General features: G+C 41.0%; 1 protein-coding gene across 2 annotated transcripts; it reads right to left on the bottom strand.

Moving 5' to 3' along the window:
- Positions 1-695: 695 nt before the first annotated feature.
- On the bottom strand, positions 696-16415 carry LOC103139853 (epoxide hydrolase 4). Of its 2 annotated transcripts, XM_007554698.2 has the most exons (7): positions 15765-16409; positions 12980-13065; positions 11188-11345; positions 6696-6824; positions 6189-6292; positions 4919-5067; positions 696-1909 (listed from the first exon to the last, which is right to left on the bottom strand). In XM_007554698.2, exons 1-7 carry the CDS (start codon positions 16005-16007, stop codon positions 1669-1671), a joined length of 1110 nt encoding a protein of 369 aa, XP_007554760.1. In that variant the 5' UTR covers positions 16008-16409; the 3' UTR covers positions 696-1668. The 2 variants fall into 2 exon arrangements, with proteins under 2 accessions (XP_007554760.1, XP_016528239.1); XM_016672753.1 differs by lacking the exon at positions 696-1909 and having other exon boundaries at positions 4974-6079; positions 6114-6292; positions 15765-16415.
- Positions 16416-17233: the final 818 nt, after the last annotated feature.

Genomic DNA, 17233 nt, shown 5'->3' on the forward strand with positions numbered 1-17233 from the left:
GTATTATATTTTACTTTCGCAGCTGTATAGTTTTCAACTGTTTTATTCAGATTGTTTTTAAAACGTGTATCTGGTGTGTTTCTATTTCTCCGAAAATTGCTGCACCTACACCTATTTCAGCAAAAAGGGACAAATACAGTATTAGTCTATTTGTATATATCAATTTGACCATTCTTATTTCCCTCCTGAAAACAAAACATTTGTTATTTATTTGTTAAATGCGGACTATAAAAATAACCTTTACTTCTGCACGCCTGTTTCAAGATTTCCTGAGCGTTCCTGAAGGGTCCCATGCATGCACATGACGTCATCGTCTCTTCCTGCAATTGTTTCTCTTGTCCTACTAGGTTGGCAACGCCACTTTTAATATGTACGGTAAATTAGCAAGGATTCAAACATCTGTTTTGTTGTTATTGCAGAGAGCAGCTGGGGTTAAATATTAATTCATTAGGACAAAAACAATTCTTTCAAAGGGGAAAAAATGTTTATTAATTTCAAACAATAGTGCAGGTGTATAATTCAGCAACATAAAATAAAAATAGAAATTTCCGGTTTAGTTCTTTTAATTGAAACGCGGCCCAATCTACTTCTTCAGGTGAACAGTGTGACTGTGCTGACACCCCTCTGAAAGCCGTTTATGTGAAACGAATGTGACTCTACATCAGCATTTTTCTTTGCCACAGAGCAAAGTTATAAATATCAACTATCCAGACGTTTGTTCTACAGAAAAAGCTTTAAACTGCTGCGTCACTCGACTGATAAATTTAGTAACGCCTCCTCTGCTCTTTTTTTCCCCCATCTCCTCTGTGTAAAAGCTTACGGTGACTGCTGGTGAGACAGCTACAAGCACAAAAACAGCATGAGATTCTGTTTATAGCTTCAAACACCCGACGACAATAGTCACCCAAAAATAGGCTGAAAATGCGAAGAAGCATTGCAGTCTGACAGACACTTATTCAGTTTATTTAGAAAATCAAACAGTATCGACCTGGCTCAGTGAGTTTCAAAATGCAGTGTGTAGGAAGAGATACAAAATAGTACAATAGGCAACCGTCACTTAACATTTCTCTACAGGAAGATCAAGTTAACATTCTCTATATTTGAGCAGATATCCGAGGGAGGAGAGAAAAAAATGACTAAAAAAGAAACCTCCATTTTGACAAACACTACCTGATAAACAAAGCCCTGGGAGGTGGGGGACTCCCAGGGAACTGTGCCCGAAATACAGCTGAGCGACACGAGAACAGTGGACAACGACACGCCCCGACGCCCCGGGACGTCTTCACACCGCGACAGCTCCAAAGTTAAAAGGCACCACACAATACAGGTCACAAAGAGAAATAAATGTAATAAATACATAAAAAGATTTCGCCACACATTTGTAATGCTGAAACCGACAAAACTTTAAGGCGGATATGTCGCTGTCATGTGCAAAAAAATATCTTAAAACATGTGTCCTTTCCTCTTGAGTGAGAGGTGTGCTTTGATTCTCTCCTTCTTCGCTGACTTCTTTTTTTAAAAAATATATCTAAAATGTGAAAAAATTTAAAGAATGATTGCATCATCACTATGTTGCTTGGTATCACAGGCATATTCAAGGCTTCCGGGAGAGTGGGGACGGTGCAAGGTGTTGAGGGGAGAGGGGTGGGATGCGAGGGCTGTGCGGGTTTAGTTCCTGTAGCTTTTGCGTCCCTCTCCCTCCTTCAGGAAGGTCCATATGAGGGTGTTGACAATGTCGGGCTGGTCCTGCTGCAGCCAGTGGCTGGCCCCGGATATGATGTTGAGACGGAAGTGATTCCTGATGTAGAGGCGGCACGCCTCGGCCATCTCCTGCTCCAGGAATGCGTCCCGCTCTCCCCACAGCAGCAGCACCGGAGACCTGACGTGCCTGTGGCTCAGAGGGAGCGAGCTGGTGACAGATACAAGTTACACTTTAGCTGACATGTGGAAGAAGAAGAAGGAAAAAAAAAGAAATTGTTTTGCAAAAATATTCACACTCCTTAAATATTTTCACATTCTCTCACATTAAACCTGCAAACTTCAATGTATGTCATTGAAATAGGTAGGTAAGAACAGGGATGTGCACAGATAGACACTAGGTGGTGCTAGAGCACAGGCCGTTTTAACTCCAGACTAAAAGTGCCCTTCTGAAATATTTTGGGGGGCGGGGGTGGGGGGGTTAAGCAGTGTGTTGTATTGCCTTTACAAAAAACAGTAAAACTCACACAGTACTAAAGCTACGTTCACACTGCAGCCAGAAGTGAACCAAACTGCAGTAGAGCTGGCATGAAAACAACAAGGAACAAAGGAAATAGTTTCTGCTCTGGTCTTCTGGAGGCCACACAACACTAGAAAAATGTATCAACTCCTTTTGAGTTGAGACTTCTGAGCTCCCCTGAGACAGACCCAGTAGATCCTGAACAACTGGGATGCTCTTTTTTATATCATCTGCACTATAGTGATAGTGAAATCCCACAGTGTGTTTTCAAATACATCATTAAAGGGTTAATCAATCAATACATATGAAATGATTGGATGAATAATGAATGACTGTACGTTGATATTTACATCCCTGGTGGTCATGGGTCAGTACAATTTCTTTCATGTGAACAGATAAAAGCTCGTTGCTTGAGAAGGGAGCAGATGGCCTGCCCAGTCATGCACGCACAGTTCACATGTAAAAAAAAAAAAAAAATACAGTACATGCCCTTCAATATTCTTCCCTGTTCCTCCTTTTGGCTAACAGAAGTGGAGAGTTTATTAAAGAAAGCTGCAAGATGATGCAGATATTTGGCAGACTTGTGTCAGTGATGATAGTATTTTTAGATACAAAGGTGGCAGTTCCTACTAGATAAAGATGCTCTGTGTGCATATTTACAAGTTAAACCCAAACAATGCTCCAAACAACCACCAGGGTTCATGTAAATCTAACAGTGAACAGTACTTTTCAGTTTTAAGTAGAGAATGACTGCACTGCTGCTTCTTCCAAATTGGGCACACCTTTACTTTATCACAAAGCATTTTAAAGGTATTTTTATCCCATGAATTGATGCATATTTAGCAACAGTACAAGTACAAATTGTAAGAATGTATTTACTTTAAACTTTATGTGGTGGTCCAACACAAAGGAGAGCATAATTGTGAAGTGGAACAAATATTGCATAGCTCCCTTGACTCAGAACCAAACATGGAGGAGCAGCATTCAGTTTTTATGTCCCTCTAATCTGTAACAAACTTCCAGAAAAACTGCTAAACTGCTGAAACACTGAGTTCAATTAAATCAAGGCTAAAACCACACCCTGTTTAGAGTTCCTGTGATTAATAAGAACTGGACCTTTGATCTGGATATTTGAGGTATATTTGCTTGATGATTTTGCATCTGACAAAATATAATGTTTAATTGGTCACTGTATTAGGTTTTTTTATGGTGTAAAGCACTTTTAACTTTCTTGTTGCTATAGAAAAAAAATTGACAGCTTTTCATTAAAAACAAAACAAAACAAAACAAAACAAAAAAAACACCTGGTGGTGGCCATTTGTATTGGCCCCTCATTTTGTTACCCAGCTAGTGTTCAGACGGTGTTCCCTGAGCGTAGCCATGAATGTTCAGTCAACGTTTACAGACAACGTTCGCCAAGAAACTCAATGAAACACCAGGAAATGTCTGGCGGACATCCAGCCAACGTTCACTGAACACAGAAGGGTCAGTGAGGCTAAACCCTGCTATGTTGAAAAGTCCTCTAGTTAGTCAGAAAAGTCCACTGGTGTGTTATTAAGTCTCAGTATAAATGCAGCTGTTCCCTGTATGCTCCTCTGTTATAATGGTGCAGTTACATTCAAGAGCTAAACCAAATGGCGAATCTGTTGGCAGACCAGAAAATAAATAAATGTTTACAGATGTTCTCCATCCAATCTCATTGAGCGAAATGTATCTTACAATGAAGAAAATTTTGAAATCCATATCTTTTTCCTGCTTCCCAATCATGCACTGCTTTGTGGTTGTTGTTTTTGTGATGAGCACTAAAGCTGTTAAACCTTTTTACAATGGTAATTACTCCTGAACTTTTTAAAATTTCACAGCAGACATAAAAAATATAGCTTAAAGGGGCAGCATTAGGCATCTTTATAGGACAATCAAATAACTACTGCTATATTAAATATGACTTAAAAGAAATTTGACTATAAAATTGAAACGCCTTGAAATTGAGCCTCTGTATCTTTAAAAACTCCTGCTTATTATGAAACTCCACCTGCAGGAAGTCATCAAACCATGGCCACTCTACAAACCTTTAGACAATGTTTCTACCAGTGTTGCACTGAGAAAAAGCTCTTATGCTGAACTCAGCAAATGTGGAGGTTCACCAGTTGTTTGCTAATTGCTCCTGGCTAGTCTGAAGGAGCTGAGAGGGGGAGTCGCGGGGGAGGTATGCTTTGTGAGGCAGAGCTTAGAAGCTTGGAAACTGCAGCTACGTCCACCCAGGCGTTATGCACAGCTGAATGGTTGCCATGGAGATTAAAGGATTACTCAAACAAGCATGAAAGAATCCAGGGAACACTCCAGTTATGGTTTTGATAAAGGAATTACATTGGAACATGATGTAAAAAGTGGATTTTACATAAAACCATCCCTTTAAGGATACAAACGTTTTTATCATATTGGACTGTGACACAGTCCGACTCGGAGCATCTAAAAGGTTTGTTAGTTTGGCTAAATAAAGTGATAAACAATCAGGTGACATTTTGTCAACAGAACCGGGTCATGGTGGATGAAAACCATCCTGCTACTGTGTAAGTGGGGCAGGTCAGTGAGTTACCCCGGATGCTTTCAGACCCTGTAGAAGACTTTTCTCCAGTTCGTTCTTTCTTTTTTTTTATTTAAAGAAAAAAAAAAGATATGAGATATGAATCATCCCCCCACCTGAAGACATTCCTGTAATAGTTGAGAGCTCCTGTCAGAGCTCCCGGCTGAGAGAGTGCGTACAAGTAGGCTTCCAAATCCTCTGCAGTGAGCCATCGGCCCTTTCTCCCGATCCCGGTGCTCCGACTAGTGAACAAGGCTTTGAGGGCCTGCAGGACAGACAGACAGACAGCAGACTGACACTGGAGCCATTTGATCAGCAGAAAATTTGCAGGAGGACGGCCGATGTTCCCGTAACGTGAGACAGAGAAGCTGCAGCGCAGGTGAGATCAGCTCTGATGACCTTCAGCTGCAGTTCAGGCGTCTCATGCTGTGCTTCTAAACCTGGAAAACTCAGACTGAATATGGCATCACTGTTAAAGCTGAATAGCAAAACTGCTGCCAAAACAACAGGGATCTCTAAAATTCATGAAAAAAGTGAAATGTTTGTGAATGCGTACCTTTACAACCATTTCACTTATTAAGTAAAATTAACTTAATGCTGCTGAAGAGTTCTTCCCTTGTGATCAGTTGATCTTCAACAAGGCTGAGTTGAAAGTAGAAAAAGCCAAAAGTCCGCCATAATGATGTAAGGAGATATTACAAATTCAGAAAGCTTTAAAAACTGAATTTTTGAATCAACTTTGAATATTTTTGTCTTATACCACCATTTATCTGATAATCTGAAACCTTTAAGCAAAACATTTCTAGTCATATTTTTTTGACTTCAATGCTGTGTTCATTTTCATAACTTAGGACTTTTTATTGGTACTTTTATGACTTTATTCTTGTAATTTACTTTTTCATTCTTAGCCTGGCCCTAATACTTCGTCGTAGGGGACAGAAACTGAACTGCAGCACCGTTTGACAAGGCGATAATAAGGCACCAGCTTCCTCTTATAGGAAAGGAGCCAATGCAGCTTCAGCCTCAGGACTGAGGAGCTTTATTCATGCAAAATAATTGAAATCCAATCTGTTGACAAATCTGAAATGATCTCTGATCAGGAAAGAAGGTAACAGCTGGATTAAATAGGGGGCCTGTTGAATAGTAGGTGAGTATTTGTAGATTGCACACAGGAGTCCATGTCTACCAATGACACTGACACAGAAAAACAAACACTGCAACAATGTGCGACATTCACCAGCACGCACACACACGCACACACACACACACACACACACGCGCGCGCACGCACGCACGCAGGCACGCGCGCGCACACACACACACACACACACACAAGTGTGTGCCCACATGCACACAAGCTTGACCTTGAAAAGCATGTAAGCCCACCTTGAAGTCGTTGATGGAGAGCATGAGCTCTGGGAAGCGGGGCAGCTGGAAGAAAAAGAAATGGCTGGATTTCAGCAGCTGGCTGGGGTGACGCAGAGCGTAGTCTGGAGGAGAAAGAGAAGGCAGACAAGAGGGGGAGCGAGGGAGACATTTCATTTTTGGCTTTAATTAACGGGAAGTTTGCACACACTTGCGAGGGTGGTGGATGGGATTTGACTTTACCGCCCCGTCTCCTACAGTCAAACCTGCTGTTCTAGCTTTGTGCGTGCCTCCCTGTAATTACCTCATCATCATCCTGCCCCTCTCCCCCAACCCAAAGGCAGAGGAAGATCTGCCAGCTGGATGCAGACACGCAATCGAAGTAATGACGCCTCTAATTAACGATCATAATTCCTGTAATATTCTGAGAGCCAGATCGGAGCTTCTCTAATTAGCATAAGGGAAAATTGGTTTTCCTTCAAAGCGTGAAGAGTGACGTGTGAGGATGTGCTTGTGGCGAGATCGTACCTGTGAACACAGAAGGATGGGGGCAGTTCAGGACTATCAGCTTGGTCACCATCTCTGGGTAGTGTATGGCAAACAGCCACGCTATGGTTCCACCCCAGTCGTGGCCCACAAGGCAACACCTGTTGTACCCTGACAAGGAAACAAATACACACACAAGCACGCACACACATTTTTATTTTCATTAAAACTACACCATGTGGATATAATCTCATAAATAAATACTCACCTTCATGCAGATTTCTAGTTTATCACACTTAAAACATTTCAGATCAACCATTTTCAATATTAGACACAAATATCATCAGTCTGCATCATTCAAACAAATTTTTTATTACATTTTTTTTTCATTTGAAAAGAGAAAAAGAACTTGGCCTTCGCTTGGTTTGTGTAACAGGATAACGATCTGAAGCAGAGCGGAGTTAGCCTCTGGATAGCTCAACTCCTTAAAACCAAGATAAAGGTTTTGAAGTGGCCAAGTCAAAGTCTGGACTTGCAATAGAAACCAGAAGTTTACAAACACTGTAAAAAAGCAAAATCTAACTTTAAGAGTACAGAAACACCCTTTTCTTTCCCCTCACTGTCTGAAGTTAAATCAGACCAAACTCTTCCTGTTTTGAGTCAGTTAGAATTACCAACACTATTTCTATTCACTAAATGCCACAAAAATGAGAGAATATTTCAGATTTTTATTTATTAATGTCATTAAAAGTAGAAGTTTACATAGATTTTCTGAGTGTAAACCCAGAAATGATGGTCAGAAATTTTAGAAGTAATAGTCAGAAGAGTTAGATGTATGTAAACCTCTGGTTTCAACTGTAGTTTCAATAGTACACACGCTGTTTGCCGTTTATAGCCTCTGAAACACTTTTTCAAGGTACAGCATAGCAGGTAACACCTTCCACCCTAAAAGAACCTTTGCTCTTGTCTAATTAATGTTTTTAATGACCGACAGCTGAGGCAGACCATGACTAAAGGATCAGAATGATCACATAACTGTTCCCGTCCCCACTGAGTAATCCCCCTGAGCAACCTGTGATAAACCCATTTCCACCTGTTTATACGATTTAGCCGCCCATCAACACTGAGCTCACACATCCTTCACAGCGACTCAGCAAAGTCTCAGCGCTGCTTCAGACAAATCACCGCCTGCTCATTCGCTTTTAATGGAGGAGACGAGAGCAGCAGCCTGCTGCTTTAACTAGCACCTTCTGTCACATTACAAACACAAAGCTCAGTGTATTTCACTGGGATTTTATGTGGCAGACCCACACAAAGTAGTCAGTAGCAACGAAGCAGAAGGAAAACAATACATTGAGTATTACAAACAAAACAAACCTGTGTACTAATAGCAACACTATTGTGAATACAAAGAACGATTCTAAAGAATTGATCATTTTTATTATTTGGGTCAGGGACTGTTGGAAGAGGAGGACACTTTATCGATCACATTGTAATGTGAAAGGATACAGAAAAGTTCAAGTGCTATGAATACCTTTGCAACTCTGTAATGTTAAAAAGAAGTGTGGATTTTTACCTGTGGGTGTGGACTGAAGTGTGTAAAGGTCTCCTACAGTCTAGTTCAGGGCTCTGCGAGCTACGGCTCCAAAATGGAAATGTTTTTGATTACGGGTAAAAAAAGGAAATGGTAATTTTAGGATTTTTTTTTCCTGTAAGTTCTTAAACAAAATATGCACATACTATTTACAGTAGACTAAAAGTAATTAGCTACAAGCTATGTTATTTATCTTTCTTCATTTTTCATATTTATGGAAAAGTCTCACCTCCATTCAACAAAATATATATTTTTTTCTTTTGTAGTCGAGAACTCATTGTGCTTTAAAATCTGAAAATACAAAAAAAAAAAGTTTCACTTGTTAACTTTCATAATGAAACATTTCATGTTGTACATATTTCGAAAACTGTTCCTTTGCGACTCGAGGTTTATTTTGTAGCAGCGGGGACAAAAGCGGCTCTTTGAACGGAAAAGGTTGCTGACCCCTGGTTCAGTTGCTGAGCAGAGGACAGCAGGTATAGTACAATCAAAGCAAGCTTTTTTCCACGCTTAAGTGACCATCAAGCATGATTTGCACAGCAGGATGAATTATTGAGTGCTTCATTCCTGACAGTCTGTGAAGTAACATACAGTGACAGCAGGAACAATGCAGCAAGCTCTTCCTCCAGCCATCACTGGCTTTACTAAAACAGTCCTTTCCTTAATGTTTCACAGAGAATGTGCTCCATAGATTGTGGAGGATATCACCAAGGGCTGAACTGTTCACTGGGCTCAGATTAGGGACAACTCATCAGGCTAATAGTGGAGTTTAATCTACATTCAGCTTCTGGACAGGCGCTGGCCTGTCTGCAAATAGGAAACCAACCAACCGGTAGCAACCAGTAGCAGAGGCTACACTGGGGTTTATAAGAACTCAACTTCTTTTATTTATTTTCTTTTACTTTTTACACTATCGGAGAAATGCTGTATTATTGCAACAGTCGAGTGACAGTCAGCAAGGACACATCACTTATGAATGAGCCTTTTAGTACAACAGCAGAGGAGGCAGCATTCACTGCTACACTCATGACAAAATCAGAGCTCACCTTCTTTCTCTTCTGATAAAATCTAACTTTAAGCGCACAGAAACACTCAACATTTTCCATACTGTCATTTTATGATGAAAAGCTGTGTCTGGGTTTTGCAGCGACGTCCACTCATGGGAAGATCAGGACAATTTATAGCACAATCAAGTAACAGTGTTACCTTCAGTTGTTATTAAAATGCTGTATATATAAAATGCTGTATATAATTTCTTTGAAATTTGCAATTTGACGTATTGAAATTGGGCCACTGTCTCTTTAAGAAGCTCCTGCTCTTCCCACCACCCCGCCTACAGCACACCGTCACAGCAGTGCTCCTTCATTATGTTGTTCTTAGGATCATTGGACTGAGAAGTTGATGAAGGAACAACACTATAACATGATTCAAAGCTCAAAACAGTTGATTTTACATAATAACCCCCCTTTAAGTAATCTTCCTCAGTATAAAGAATAATAGGAATTGAATTCTGTGGAAGTATTAGAATCTTTATAATTCTTCTCATATTGATGTGCAGCAGCAGTTGCTTCTCTTAGGAAGTTGTCGGTGTCTTTCCACCGACACTGTGTACATTTAGGAGACCTGCGGTCACAGTGACACAGGATGTGTTCATTTTAGCATCAGCCAGTTACTACTTCCTCTGTTCCATTGTGCTTTCATCTTTGTTTAAAGATAACAGCAGTGTAAAATCTGGTGCTTATTTTTGCACGGTTGACTTTTAAATTTGAAATAATGTAGAACCAGGTGAGGATTAGAGGATTTACTGGATCTTCTTCTAAAAGGTAAAACAGAGGGTGTACTTTCTTTTTCCAATAACTTTAACCTATTTTTATTTTCTAAAGCAAAAGTTTGCCTCGTTTGTCTCATGTTAATGGAAAAAATGAGAAATATGATGAATGTTACCAGCTTTCATCCATAGTCTAACTGGAATACATTCAATGTTTTTTTTTTTTCAAGTTTGAATGGTTGGATTTATGCTTACTTTGCACATTAAAAAGGAAATACTGCTACAAGCTACAAACAACTAAAGAACTAAGGTCAAAATGGTTTATCAGCACAATGTTGTCATTGTGCTGATAAACCATATTGACCTGCAGCCTCTGTAATCAGCTTTATTTTCAGCTTCCTGCCACTGATTTGAATCACCTCCCTGAAACCTAAACGCCCATTAGTTTTCAAGATGGTGGACAAACTGGGAGAATCCTTCTGTAGTGAGACGTAGCAAAAGTAAAAGTGTGTGCGCCTGCTAATGATCGGAACAATATGCCATGACTGGACACTGATGTAAAGCTCGTGCCTCTTTTAACTGGTTAAACAGTTTCTGTAACTGGTTTATATAAAATACATAAACAGACGTCTAATGTGCCAAAAAGCACTTTTGCTTCCGTCTCCTCTTCAAATACAGACATCTCCGTGTTAATGAACAACAGCAACTGCAGAAAAGACAGAAGGTGACCGTTCAAATTAGATCAGGTTTCTTGTGGCTGCTGCAAAAGAAGCCACTTAGCACATTGTTAGTTCTGAAGTGACAGCTGAGAACCTGAATCTTCAGCGACACTTCAATGCTGGATTTAAATAGAACCTTAAAAAGGAGCTAAAGCGTGAAATCTGCATCAGTTTTAAGAGTAAAAAGGGGGGTGGGGGGAGCAGCAGCTATTCTGGTCAGATAATTGTCAGATGATGGTGGTGGTGTGTGAGGACAGCCTCCAGCTTGCTCCCTGCTAGTGTTAGGATGGAGTCAGCAGGCTGACTCACAGGAAGTTTGTCATGCTGTGTGCGCTGCAGGCCTGAGGGCTGTCCAAAGACCACAGACTGATAAACAAGTTTATTTTTGACCTGAGACGCTGTCACAACACTGTCCGGCCAGCCCTCTGGAGATTACGGGGAGGCTCTTCTTACCCAGGTACTCTACGATATCCTTCACGTCGGTGACCAGGTGGTCCAGCTGGTAGCTCTCCGTGGAGAGAGGCAGGTCGGATTCGCCGTAGCCGCGCATGTCCACGGCCACCACACGGAACTCGCTCTTGAACTCGCGCAGCTGGTAGCGCCAAGAGAACCTGAAGTGAAACATGTACGGTTGTGATTCTGTCAGGATGTAGTCATATTTAAAAACAAATTTGAATATCCATTCAAGTGGGGCTTGTCAGATATTGAAAATAACTTTTAAGCAAGTATTAAGCCTCCCACGGTTTTAAGAGACGGGGTCCTTTAAACCCCGGGAGCTTTTTTTACTGTGTCCGTGGTCGGCGCGGTCGCATTGACCCCGCATGCGCTTTTACTTTTTTTTTTGTGTGTGTGTATGTATGTATGTGTGTGGTTTTGGGAACTGACGGTCTGACCAAACACTTCCCTGACTCCTGCAGTCTTGGCACCACAGCTCACATACTTTTCATTAAGTCTGCATTTAAGTTTTTAAATGTACTTCCTTAACTGGTCTGTAGGGATGGTCAATATGGACCTAAAGTTTTATCACAATATGTTGTGGTTCTGTTAAGATAACAATAAAAGTGATGGTACAAACTATTTATTACTTCTTCTCTTTAGGTAACTGCATGACTCTGACTGCATGACACAGAAATCACAGCTCTACAAACAAATACAGCTGCTGAAAAACATTCACATTTGTCATATGCTTCTTTAGGGCTCCAGTCACATAAAGAAGTGTGATTTATATCACTAAACTCCACATATTTTCAAATTTATTGACATTTATTTATACTTTCATTGGAAAAAAGTGGTGAAAATAGGAAACAACCCCGACAATATGAACAGTTTAGGGAGGTTTTCAACATCATTAATAGGGAAACCACTTTTTTTTTTATTTTTTTTTTATATTTTGCATCTAAACAATCCAACAATTTAGTTTGCTTCAATAAAATCTTGCATGTTTTAGTTTATTATTTAAACAGATAAACAAAATAAACACCACATACATTTTTACATATACCAAAATAAAAGGGTGATTTTAACTTAGCCCTAAGGACAAACATCTGGACATGGCTGGATTAAACATATTCATTGATAAAAATGGTCCAGTCAAAGTTCAGACCTGCACTGAATAAGAAATTAGGGCTGAATACAAGCATGGGACACTTTTTGACTTTAAATCCTTTTACAGCTGTTAACTACTTTGTTTCGGTCTATCTCACAACATCCTGAATGTTGCAGGGATATGCCTACTGCTGTACGATCCTCCACGCTGCTCTGACTTTCTAAAAGTAAATGAACAGATTTCAAAAAGGAAGAGCTGCTTCTTTCTGACCACCTTCAGCTCCGTTCATCATTCCAATCAGGAAGATGGAGAGTGAAGCAGAAACTGCTCTTGTCTACTGTTAAATGAATCCCTTTCCAGCCCTCAAGCCTACATAACATCTTACACGTATGGACAGGCTTATAACTCTTTAGGTTCACTCCAGGACACAATGCTCAGCAAATATATGTTTTATTTTTTTTTTCCATTTCAGGATAAGGACATCTTGAAACACCCCTCTCACCATCCCCATGCCAATTATAATCCACGTCTGTGAATAAGACTCGGATGGATTTTTGCTGAAGTCAGAATACAGATAATGAACTGTGCTGCAGCAGCCTTATGGGGAAGAAATGCTACAGTCAATGGATGCAAAACACAGAGCCACCGTGTAAATGTCTGCAGCTGAACCCAGAGCGGTGCTCTCACCGCTCCACCTACCAGAACTCGGGGAAGCCGTGCAGAAACAGCATGAGGGGCTTTCCTCTCTCCCCAGCAGCGATGTAGTGGAACCGCAGGCCAGACTCCTGCAGAACGGAAAGACGCACAAATAAAACCTGCACCGACAACCTCCTCCTCCTCTTCATCCCCAGCCACAAAATACCGACTCAGCATTTCATGATTTACTGTACCTCCAGTGAAAAACTGAGAATCAGCTAATGTTAAAGCAGTGAGCATACACGCCTCATAAGGAAATAAAGCATGTCATCTGTACAAGTTAAATATATTTCACTGAAAAGATTAATGTGACCTGAGATAGGTGTCAATTTACAACACAAAAAAATATGATCAAGATAAATCTGTAGGCAGCTCCTTATGGCTCAACTTTGTTACGAGGGTTACAGCTGCTGTTTGTAACTTTTATTTTAAAAATGTATATGTTCTTTTTAGACATTTGTTAAAATTACCATTATATAGTGAAACAACCAATCAAAGGCAGGAGGAGGTGCTTAGTGTTGGCAATCACACTTGTCCTCACCCTCTGCTGCTTGCTACACAAATAATAATGCTAGTGATCATAGATGAGGGTGCATGAACAGTTGTACTGTAAGTTTTTTCCCTCTCTTCTAGCACATTGAGAAGCGTACAGAAGGTTAATAGACAGCGCGAAGGCCCTCCTCCTGGCTTTTTGACCAGGGGAGACAGCAGTAGCACTGGGAGGAGGTGGAGGAGCTTGATTTTTTCCCCCACATATTATCTGTCTCATAACATGCTGTCAGGACATGGTGACAAAAACATATTTTTGTAAAATGTGACATACTGCAGCTTTAAATCACTTTACATCCACCTGTGCCTTTTGTTTTTCCATAATCCTTGTTGTAGATTCAAGAAGAAAGAGTGATCAATTCCCAATCAGAAGATTTGCTTTTTCATCATCTGTGTCTCTGATCCACCTGTCAGTAACGCCTCTTTGAATGAAAAAGTTAGTGTGTGTTTTAAAACATAACTTTAAAAAAAAAGGTATTTCTTGAGGCCTGTCTATGCGTTGTTTAGACCAAAACAGAACTTTTCAGCCTACATGATGCTATGAGAGGCCAAAAAACCAACACCACCCTCACTTTTAAACGATGTTATTTGGAATTTCGTTCAGAATTTATGAGAAGATAGACGGCGCTAAATAGAGGTAAATCCTGGAAGAAAGTATCTAAAAGGTTGGCAAAGACTTGAGAGTCCATAAGAGGCTTAGCTTCTAGCTGGACGATGACCCTACAGTTTATGGTCATTGCACAAAAAGCAGGGCGCTGCGATAGCAAGGGTGCCAAAAAAGAATGGTGGAAAAAATAAAAATTCAAACTCGAAAACATACTGGGACTTGTTTTTTTTTAAGTATCATTATTGAGTAGTGTTATCTGATGACAGGCAGATAAAGACGGAGAAGCGGAAATGGAAGCTCTCAGGAGAAAACAAAAAACAGGAAAGGGACAATGAAAGATGTCATAGGTATGAAAAAAACTTTTTAAAGTGGTTGACAGTAGGTAGTGATTTCAGTCTATCAAGAGGAGACTTGTAAATATTCAGGTTAGCTTAAGTTACTAGTAAAATGCAACTCTTGCAACTATGCTGTAGCTACATGTGCATAGCGGTGCTAATGTGTCTGCATACACCTCAGACAGTAGCTGCCCTCCCGACCTGAACATACAGATACAACTAGAACAACTGGTTTTGGAAAAACTGAAAAATGCTGTTTACAAATCGGCACTACTTTATCTGGTATATTACATAAACTCTCAGTAAAATACATTACTGTATTAGGTTGTAAAGTGACACAAAACATAGGATAATCTGACGGGTGTGAATACTTTTGAAAGACATTGTAGTGCAGCACATAAACATTTTAACTAGATTCAGCTGTTAGGAAAAAAAAGAAAAGAAAAACAGGCAGAGGAACACAAGACATCTGGACTGCAGGCTTCACGTCAAAAACAAACCCTCAAATGATCTTTGCACTGACAAAACCAACAAAGGAGGGTCAGAGGTCACTTCAAGCAAATCATGTTTATGGATCAAAGCAGTGTGTCGTTTTCAAACTGGAGCCTCCCCTCAACAACCCGTAGTTTCATTTTACTGCTATCTGCATTATGTATTTTCATTTTAATATAGTCTGTAAACTACAGATCAGTATTTTATTCACAAAACATAAAGGAGGTGAAGCACTTCTTTGGGCTGAACTGCTCAACGGATTATCAACAAAGTCCCAGATCAGCGTGTTAAAACACGCAGTGAACACAGTCTGCAGCTGAATCCCGAGTTCTTCTTGTACTTGTGACAGATTACTAGGGGGGAGAAATGTGAAAACTCTCCTACACACTGTATGTTTTTGTTGCGGGAGAATTTAGTGACCAACATACTAAATTACATAATCGTTTTAACACGTCCTGTAGCTGTAGGTTGGTGGTTTGGAGGCAGGCTGCAGCCCCGCTGCAAGCGGAGAAGTGAGGCAGAGGAGCTGTTCTTTCAGCACCGCCACCTGAGCTCCTCCAAGCCAACAACAAGAGACCGCTTCACGATTCGGCTCAACAGAACCAGGCCCTGTCCGGCTTGTCACGACGCGACGCAGCGGGGGGTAATTTAAAAAAAAAAGAGAGAGAGAGAGAGAGCGAAAGAAAGAGGGGTGCGGAGGGGGACGAAAAAGGTATGGGAGCACACGTGAACACACGCGCGAGGGACTCAAACACAATGAGTTCCAGCCCGGGCGCGAGACGGCGCGCGCGTCTGCGTGTCTTACCTTGATCCTAACATAACAATGAGTTCCCAAGGACGTGTCATTCAGACAAGCCGGGGGAGTTTCACGTATCCCCCATTGGAAGGTTGTTGTCGGCCTCAGCACGATGTTCCAGCAAAGTTTCAGCAGGGCTGCGGTGGTGCAGAGAGCACAATAACCGTAGATTAGCGACCAGTATCCCCAAACTCTGATTTTCAGCGCAAGTCTGATCAGAAATAACAGCAAGTTGTTAAGGACTCTCGCCATCTTCGCATTGCCGCAGGAAATCAATCCAGGTCGCTTTGCCTATTGATTTCCTTCCGTTAACCTGCCGCTGGTGTTAAACCACAGCTCCGGGGGAGGATCGGAGGGGTGGAGGAGGGAGGCAGTTGTCTCGCTACCAGCTCATACGCACGACTGTCTGAAGGGAGGGTCCCGACGAGCTGCTGAATGGGACGGTGGCACGAGCATCACGTCAGATTTTCGCGCTTGCGTGTGACACCGGCGGTGGTTTAGCGGGACGCGGTGCTGCCCGACAGGGAAGGACGGACCAGTAACCCGTTAGCGGCGGAGAATTGTGGGTTCTTTTCCTTTGTTTTCATCGCAGCCTGGAAAAGACGGCGCTGTTTTTAGGGGAGAGAGAGGAAGTCCAGAAAAATCACTGCAAAACGGTATGGCGTCACGTCGCTGCTATGGTAACAACACCGCAATGACAACACAGCCTGCGTGCTTAGAATGCAATCAGCTGCTCTGGATTTACCAAGTTATTTCTCAAATATCTCACCAGGCAGTTTCACATACATAAGCTATGACATGATGGCTGAGATTGTAATAATCTATTTTAAATAATCAAAAGGGGTGTGCTAAAAATATTAATAGAGTTAGAGGTCAAATGTGATCCAGGACATTTGTAAAAAAAAAAAAAAAGAAAAAAGAAAAGGCTGCAGTCAGCGTTCAGTGAATTCCTCTACCATTAAAGAATGCCACATGGTCCAGAGATAATCAACATTTTGAATCAATAGCTACAGGCCTTCATGACTTTAGAGGTTAGCTTCAAGTTAAGAAAAGTGTGTAGAGAGCTTCCATGGTTGAGCACTTGCATCCAAGTCATGTTCTTCATGGTGACTGATAAGTCTACAAAGCAAGGTTCATAAAGACATGGATGTTTGAAGCACTTGAAAGGCCAGCAAAGACTCCTGACAACCAGATAAAACTTACAGTACAGACAGCAAAGACTGTGAGCCACATATTATCATCCAACATCAGTGCGTTAACTCAAAATGCATGTCTGAAAGATCGGTAAATTTCCCATAAACACACTCTTAAACCCTGTGAAAAGTCTCTACAGAGCAGATGAAACTATGAGGTTAAACGCTGTGGATTAAAAACTGGATGCCACAATTCATAAATGAAAACTTTGGGCAATTTAATGGATCAGGACTTAAGAGGATATTTTTACTGGACTCCAATATGAGTTTTTTTATTATTCTAAT

Source organism: Poecilia formosa, unplaced genomic scaffold (genome assembly GCF_000485575.1).
Source record: "Poecilia formosa unplaced genomic scaffold, Poecilia_formosa-5.1.2 Scaffold65, whole genome shotgun sequence".
Classification (NCBI taxonomy): Eukaryota; Metazoa; Chordata; class Actinopteri; order Cyprinodontiformes; family Poeciliidae; genus Poecilia; species Poecilia formosa.

Bases quoted from the DNA above. Each gene is read 5' to 3' on its own strand.
- LOC103139853 (XM_007554698.2), bottom strand. From the start codon at position 16,007: ATGGCGAGAGTCCTTAACAACTTGCTGTTATTTCTGATCAGACTTGCG. The intron at 6,293-6,695 runs GTACGATCTCGC...TTTCTCCTCCAG, and splicing joins CCATCCTTCTGTGTTCACAG to ACTACGCTCTGCGTCACCCC. The intron at 5,068-6,188 runs GTGGGCTTACAT...TCTGTCCTGCAG, and splicing joins TCTCCATCAACGACTTCAAG to GCCCTCAAAGCCTTGTTCAC.